This window comes from Mandrillus leucophaeus, unplaced genomic scaffold (genome assembly GCF_000951045.1).
Source record: "Mandrillus leucophaeus isolate KB7577 unplaced genomic scaffold, Mleu.le_1.0 Scaffold182, whole genome shotgun sequence".
Classification (NCBI taxonomy): domain Eukaryota; kingdom Metazoa; phylum Chordata; class Mammalia; order Primates; family Cercopithecidae; genus Mandrillus; species Mandrillus leucophaeus.
This window is the reverse complement of record NW_012101832.1, coordinates 582,520-591,013: the sequence shown is the minus strand read 5'-3', so window position 1 is coordinate 591,013 and position 8,494 is coordinate 582,520. Positions and strand designations below refer to the sequence as shown.

Sequence of the window (8,494 nt, the reverse complement as noted above, 5' to 3'; positions counted from 1 at the left end):
TTTTTTTTAATTGAGACAGAATCTTGCTCTGTCACCCAGGCTGGAGTGCAGTGGTGCGATCTCGGCTCATTGCAACCTCTGCGTCCTGGGTTCAAGCAATTCTCCTGCCTCAGCCTCCTGAGTAGGTGGGACTACAGGTGCATGCCACCACACCTGCCTAATTTTTTTTTGTGTGTTTTTAGCAGAGATGTGGTTTCACTGTGCTAGCCAGAATGGTCTCGATCTCCTGACCTCGTGATCTGCCTGCCTTGCCCTCCCAAAATGCTGAGATTATAGGCATGAGCCACCCCGCCTGGCCTGCTTTCTGGTTTTTTTTTTTGGTTTTTTGTTTTGTTTTGTTTTTTTGAGACAGAGTTTCATTCTTGTTGCCCAAGCTGGAGTATAGTGGCATGATCTCAGCTCACTGCAACCTCCGCCTTACGGGTTCAAGCGATTCTCCTGCCTCAGCCTCTTGAGTAGCTGGGATTATAAGCTCCCACGACCATGCCCAGCTAATTTTTGTATTTTTAGTAGAGACGAGGTTTCTCCATGGTGGCCAGGCTGGTCTCAAACTCCTGACCTAAGGTGATGCATCCACCCTGGCCTCCCAGAGTACTGGGATTACAGGCATGAACCACTGAGTCTGGCCAGTTCTTTGATTTGTTTTTAGTGGTTGCTCTAACAACCACTAAAAACAGTCATATATGCGAAGCCATATAATATTAATTCAAAGTAACTGTGGAATGTTACACATTGTATTTAACATTACACATGTTACAAAAGTAACATTCCACAGTTACTTTGAATTAATGTTTTATGGCTTCACATATGATATGAAAGACTTACATTATATTTTCATATACTCCTTCCCACTCTTAGCGTTTTGTCAATATACATTTTGTTTTACGTGTAAAAACACCACAGTACATTGTTCTTAGTTTTACTTTTAATAGTAAACTGTCTTATAACAAACTATGAACATGGAAAAAAACACATCTTTCGTATTTGCCCTTATATTTATCCATTTACGCACTCTTCCTTTTTTCCTTTCATTCCAGGTTTCTATCTTGTATTATTTCCCTTCAGCTTAAAGAACTTTGTTTAGCATTTCTTATAATGTGGGTGTTCTAGTGACAAATTCTCACAACTTTCATTGATCTAAACATTTCTTTATATTCCTATTTGAGGATCTTATTGGATAAAGAATTCTAGGTTTACTGCTTTTTCTTTAAGTACTTTAACAATGTTCCATTATCTTTTAGATTGTATTATCTGTGATGAGAAGGCAGCTGTTATTCTGTTTATGTGATGTATCTGTTTTTATTCTTTTTCATTTTCTTTTTTTTTTTTAAGACAGAGTCTTGCTCTGTCGCCCAAGCTGGAGTGCAGTGGCGCGATCTCGGCTCACTGCAAGCTCCGCCTCCCGAGTTCACGCCGTTCTCCTGCCTCAGCCTCCCGAGTAGCTGGGACTACAGGCGCCTGCCACCACGCCCGGCTAATTGTTTGTATTTTTAGTAGAGACAGGGTTTCACCGTGTTAGCCAGGATGGTCTCAATCTCCTGACCTCGTGATCTGCCCACCTCAGCCTCCTGAAGTGCTGGGATTACAGGTGTGAGCCACCACGCCTGGCCAATGTGTCTGTTTTATACCAACTTTTATCTGATGTGCATAGGTGTGATTTTTTGTTGTTGTTGTTGTTGTTGTTTTTTGAGACGAGTCTTGCTGTGTCATCCAGGCAGGAGTGCAGTGGCATGATCTTGGCCCACTGCAACCTCCACCTCCCGGGTTCAAGCAATCCTCTCACATCAGCTTCTCAAGTAGCTAAGACACACCAGGCTTTTTAAAAAAAATTTTTTTTTAAATATTTTTAGTAGAGATGGGGTTTCACCACGTTGGCCACGCTGGTCTCAAACTCCTGACCTCAAGTGATCTGCCGTCATGGCCTCCCGAAGTGCTGGGATTACAGGCATGAGCTACAGTGCCTTGCTGTGGTTTTCTTTTGAGTTTATCCTTTTTAGGGTTTGCTGAGCTTCTTGGATCTGTGGGTTGATTTTTTTCCCATTAGTTTGGAAAATCTTCAGCCATTATGTTTCAAATATTTTTTCTACCTATTCTGTTTTCTGAGATTGCTCTTTCTCCCTCCCTTCCTTCTTGCTTTCTTCCCTTCCTCTCTCCTTCCCTCCCTCCCTCCCTCCTCTACCTCTCAGGCTTAAGCAATCCTCCTACCTCAGCCTCCTGAGCTCCTGAGTAGCTGGGGCTGCAGGTGTGTGCCACCATGCCTGACTAATTTTTGTATTTTTTTGTAGAGATAGGGTCTTCCTATGTTGCCTAGGCTGGTCTCAAACTCCTGAGCTAAAGCAATCCTCCTGCCTTGGCCTTACGAAGTGCTGGGATTACAGGCATGAGCCACCCCACCTAGCCCTGAGATTCTAATTGCATGTATAATAGACCACTTGATATTATCCCACATATTTTTTTCCTCTTGGTACTCTAGTTTGAATAATATTTATTGACCCATCTTAAGTTTCACTGATCACTGATCTGATCTTCATCATGGTCTAATCTACTTTAAGCCCATCCAATGAATTTTGTAGATATTGTATTTTTCACTTGTAGAATTTTCATTTACAGTTGATTCTTTTTTTATTTTTTATTTTTTTTTGAGATGGAGTCTTGCTCTGTTGCCAGGCTGGAGTGCAGTAGCTAGATCTCGGCTCACTGCAACCTCTGCCTCCCAGGTTCAAGCGATTCTCCTGCCTCAGCCTTCCGAGTAGCTGGGACTACAGGCATGCACCACCACGCCCAGCTAATTTTTGTATTTTTAGTAGAGACGGGGTTTCACCATGTTGGCCAGGATGGTCTTAATCTCTTGACCTCGTGATCTGCCCGTGTCAGCCTCCCAAAGTGCTGGGATTACAGGCGTGAGCCACCACACCCGGCCTAGAGTTGATTCTTGAGCAGCACAGATTTGAACTGTGCAGGTCCACCTCTATACAGACTTTTTTCAATAAATATATTGAAACATTTTTTGGAGATTTGTGACAATTTGGAAAAACTTGCAGATGGACCGTGTAGTCTAGGAGTATCGAAAAAATTAAGAAAAAGTTAGGTATGTTATGAATACATAAAATATATGTATATACTAGTCTATTTTATTTACTACCATAACAGATACACGTATCTATTATAAAATGTTTAAAATTTTCAAAGCTTGTATGCACAGACTATTCTTGGTGCCATTCGCAGTTGAGAGAAATGTAAACAAATGTAAAGATGCAGTATTAAATCACTACTGCATAAAATAAACTATAGTGCACATATTACATTACTATGATAATTTTATAGCTATCTCCTGTGGCTATTGTAGTGAGCTCAGGTGTTTCAAGTATCTACTTAAAATTCAGTGTGATGCTAAGCGTCTCTGCATTAGCACTTCATCTCTCCAGAAATTGCTTATCACAGTAAAAAGTCATCTCTCGGCCAGGCATAGTGTCTCATGCCTGTAATCCCAACACTTAGAGGGGCCAAGGCAGGAGTGTAGGTGTATATACATACATATATGTGTGTGTTTTTTATGTATATACACACACACCCCCCCACACACACACATATAGTTTCTTCATTTGTTTTGGTTTGTTCTATTTCCAAACCCTTTCGTCTCTCTGGTGGTTAAGGTGAGGGGCTCCTTCTGGAGCTGTGGCTGAACTCTGGCTGTCACACAGCTTTTTGATTGAGTATACTTCTAATTAGCCCATGCCATCAATGCTGAGGGCTTTCCTTTTTATCTTTTTAGCATTTGAGCTTAGGAAGGGATTAGACTGCAGTTCCAGACAGTTTTGTTCCTTTTTACATTAAACTCCAGCAGGGCCTCAGAATTCAAGCTCAGTAAGAATGCATAGGTCTTTGTGACAATAAGTGTGCGAGGTGGTGGGGGAACCTCTATCCCCATCCCACCCTGTTCCTCATCTCCACCTCTCTGATTTCATTTCCTTCCACTCTCTCATCAACCAGGCTACCTCTAGCCATGCTGTTCACTTTCCTGTTCCTCAAGCCAAGGATGCTGTCACCTTAGGTCCTTTGCACCAGCCCAGGATGCTCTTCTCTCAGATTTCCATGTGGTTCTCTCTTTTACTGAATTTATGTCTCTGGTCAAATATCACCCTTTTAAGAGAGCCTTCCCCAACCACTTTACATAAAAGATTATCCTACCCTCACTCTGGTTCTCCCAATGTCTCTTATTCTGCTTAATTTTTTTTCTTAGGCATGTATCACCATCTGTCTTTCTATATGTTACATTATTTATAGTAATCTCCAGATTAGAGATCCAGACAGACTACAGTTCCAGACAGTTTTGTTGATCAGATTTGGAGATCAAAGGATCTCCAAACAGATCCAGAGAAGGCTCCTGATAAAAGTAAGTTTAGAATCTCTCAGAATTTAGAATACCATCAGAACTCCTTGGAACTTAACAGAAGTGGTCTCCGGCTAAACAGAAATGTGTTTGATGTTCTAGGAATTGTTGACTTTCAAGGACATATCTGTTGACTTCACCCAGGAAGAGTGGGGGCAGTTGGCTCCTGCTTATCAGAATCTGTACCGAGAGGTGATGCTGGAGAACTACAGCAACTTGGTGTCAGTGGGTAAGACTTGGCTATCCATGTATCCAGAAACCCACCCATTACAGGAGAGTCATTATTTTAAATTGTTGATGTGTGGATTCCTTGAGGCTTGATTTTGGGTTCTGTATTAAAGATGTCTTATTCCCTTCGAAAACGTAGTGAGGGCATATCCGATTTGACTTTCTTGGGGAACAACTTTACTACACAGAGTTCGAATAGAAAGACCCACCCCTTTTCACTTGTGGAGGCCCGGAATACCAGAAGACTTGAACAAAACTCTGGGGATGGTTCTTAGACATCAGCATAAACATTCACACTCTTTTTTTACTACATAAGCAGGATATCAACTTTCCAAACCTAGTGTGATATCCCAATTAGAGAAAGGAGAAGAGCCATGGATGGCAGAGAAAGAAGGCCCAGGAGATCCCAGTTCAGGTGAGACCAAGTGTGTTAGTCTGTTTTTGTGTTGCTATAAAGGGATACCTGAGACTCCATAATTTATAAAGAAAAGTTTAATTGGATGGTTCTGCAGGCTGTACAGGAAGCATGGCGCTGGCATCTGCTCCTGGTGAGGGCCTCAGGAAGCTTACAATCGCGGTGAAAGGCATATTACATGGTGGGAGCTGGAGCATAAGAGTGAAGGAGGAGGTGCCAGGCTCTTTTTCTTTTTCTTTTTCCTTCTTTCTTTCTTTCTTTTTTTTTTTTTTTTAGACAGAGTCTTGCACTGTTGCCAGGCTGGAGTACAGTGGTGCAATCTTGGCTCACTGCAACCTCTGCCTCTGGGGTTCAAGCGATTCTCCTGCCTCAGCCTCCCGAGTACCTGGGACTACAGTTACGCGCCACCACGCTCAGCTAATTTTTGTATTTTTAGTAGAAATGGGGTTTCACTGTGTTAGCCAGGATGGTCTCAATCTCAACCTTGTGATCTACCCGCCTTGGCCTTCCAAAGTGCTGGGATTTCAGGCGTGAGCCACCGTGCCCAGCCGGTGCCAGGCTTTTTAAACAACCAGATCTCTCGTGAACTCAGAGTGAGAACTCACTCATTACCATGGGGAGGACACTCATTCGTGAATGATCCACCCCCATGACCCACCACCTCCCACCAGGCCCCATCTCCAACACTGGGGATCACATTTCACCATGAGATTTGAAGGGGATAAATATTCAAACCAAATCACCAAGGCAGATGGAATTTTAATATATAGGTCAGAGTGCTCAAAGCCTTGGCTGTGGGGACGGCTCAGACCACTGTACGGAGCCTCCAGTAAACTAATATCACCCCTCCCTTCCTTACCCCTTTGCTTCACTGAGCCGTTGCAAAAGTCTCTCTGGAGTTGGAGGAAGGAGCAGTCTTGTCCTCATTAAGGTTGAGCTTGATTTTCCCTTTCTCCAGTATCCTAAGGGCTGCCGATCTAAAGCTTTCTCTAAGCAGTCGGATGTATGTGGTATTTTCACAGAAAATCAATCTCTTTTCATTGCATTGTACAAATCGTTAATTTTCCTACACTCCATTTTTACTTTTTGCCAATGTTCATTTTACAATTCCAGCTTCAATTCTCATTCTCTTTTTAACTTACATATCTTACGTTTTTGTAACAGCTACTTCATGAAAACTCCTGTAAGAGAAATTACCAAAGGATTCCTTCTCACCAAATCTTGTGGTCCCTAACAATCTCCTCAAACTTTGCTTTTTATTGTGAAATATTTTAGACTTTCAGAAAGGCATAGAAAACATTATAACACATTTATGTGTAGCTTCCACCTAGACTAAGAAATGAAACAGAGTTGAAGCTCCACTGTCCCCCTTACACCTTTTGAAATAACCACTCTGCATTGAAATATCATTCCCATGTCTTCATGCTTTTATTGCATGTATAATGTAGTAAAAGCAGTCCATGTATATTAGTGTATACATATTAAACAATATATAGCATTGTTTTGTATGTTCTTTTTCTTTAAATAAATGGTGTATATATGTCTTCCTTTTGCTTTTCTCATTCAACCCTGGTGATATTCCTCAGTATGTTATTCTAGTTCATTCATTTCCATTGAGTTAATAAGCCACAATTTTCTTATTTATTTTCCTGTTGATAGACATTTACATTGTTTCCAAATTTGAGAGTTACAAATATTCTGCAGCAAAACTTTGTGTCCATAACTTCTTGTATACATAACGCAAGTGTTTCTCTAAGATAGTTGGTAGAAGCAAAATTGTTGGGTTGTAGAATAGATGCACTTTCCTTTTGCTGGGTATTACCAATTTGCTCTTCAAAGCAGTTACACCAGTTTATTCTCCCATTAACAGGGCTTGAGAGTTTCCATAACTCAGCATCTTTGTCAACATTTGTTATTGCCAAACTTTAAGATTTTTGTAAATTCACTGGGTTATGGTATCTTGTTTCTTTCATTTTCCTGACTACTAGTGAAAGGAAGTATATTTCTCATGTTCATTGACCATCCATCCATCTCTTCTTCTGTCCTTACTCTAATGCCAGGCTCTTCTGTTAATTACCTGTTTATATCCCATGCCAATGTTTCTATAATCTTTTTTCTTATTGATTTGTAGAAAAAAAAATGTGTGTGTGTGTGTGTGTGTGTGTGTGTATTCATTCTGGATAATCTTGATAGCTTTATGTTTTGCAAATGTTTACCCTAGGTCAGTGACCCATCTTTGACTTTTCAAAATTAGTGTCTTTTGATAGATGTGAGTTTCTCAATTTAATGTTACTGAATTTATCAGGTTTTTCTTTATTGTTTGTGCTTTTTGTTTAAGAAACCATTTTATGCCTTGTTATTCTCCTTTTTTGTAAACTTTAAAAAAAATTGTTTTTAGAGACTGAGTCTTGCTATGTTGCCCAAGCTAGCCTCGAAGTCCTGGGCTCAAGTGATTCTTCTGCCTCACCCTCTTTAGTAGGTGGGACTACAGGTGCATGCTGCTGTGCCCTGCTATCCTCCATTTTATCATATACGTGTATCATACATATATGTTTCTACATCTTCCTATATTTTCAAAGTTTTGCTTTTCACATTTAGGTTTAATTCATCTGGAATTTATTTTATATAAATACATTTGTATGTATGAGGTGGAAATCTGATTAACTTTTTCCACATGGATAATCAGTCCAGGAATAGTTAATGTGCTTTGTCACCTGTCAAGTTTCTTCATATGTTTGGGTCTATTTCTGTTTTGCATATTCTTTTTCTATTGTGTTTCTCTCTTTATGTTGTTTTATTATTTTGTTTTTCTGTCCTTACTCTAATGCCAGGGTATCTTAAAAACTTTCATAGTGAGACTTAATATGTGGTAGAGGTAGTTCACCCACCTTGTTCTTTAAAATTGTTCTGGTTATTCTTGGTTCCTTGTTGTTCTATTTGAATTATGTAATCAGAGCATCAAATCACACCCACAAATACTCTGCTGGCATTTTGATTGGAATAGAATTGAATTTCTAGATCAATTTTGGGGGAGTTAACATTGTTGTGCTATCGAATCCTCCTGTCCAGGAATATGATACAGCACTCCGTTTATTGATATTTCCTAACTTTTTTCGGTAACATTTCAGGATTTTCTCTTGTACGTATTGTACATTTTTTGTTAGATTGATTCTGAAAATCTTATATTTTGTTGCTATTGTAGGTGGTATTTTTTTTCCTTTTCTTTTCCCCAAGCCTCAGTCGTGAACAGGTATATTTTTAAAAATTATGTTAGGCCGGGCGCGGTGGCTCAAGCCTGTAATCCCAGCACTTTGGGAGGCCGAGACGGGCAGATCACAAGGTCAGAAGATCGAGACCATCCTGGCGAACACGATGAAACCCCGTCTCTACTAAAAATACATAAAAAACTAGCCGGGCGAGGTGGCGGGCACCTGTAGTCCCAGCTACTCGGGAGGCTGAGG

At 40.5% G+C, this 8,494-nt stretch overlaps 1 protein-coding gene across 3 annotated transcripts in view; it reads left to right on the top strand.

Annotated features, from left to right (window-relative positions):
• Nucleotides 1-8,494, top strand: part of ZFP69 (ZFP69 zinc finger protein) — a 24,873-nt gene that overhangs the window by 13,373 nt on the left and 3,006 nt on the right. For 2 of the 3 annotated variants that reach the window (XM_011977637.1, XM_011977636.1), the window contains exons 4-5: nucleotides 4,493-4,619; nucleotides 4,938-5,033. In XM_011977637.1, the coding sequence (XP_011833027.1) occupies nucleotides 4,493-4,619; nucleotides 4,938-5,033 (223 nt within the window). Of the gene's footprint in view, nucleotides 1-4,492; nucleotides 4,620-4,934; nucleotides 5,034-8,494 lie in introns of all 3 variants that reach the window. The other variant, XM_011977635.1, reaches the window with a different exon arrangement.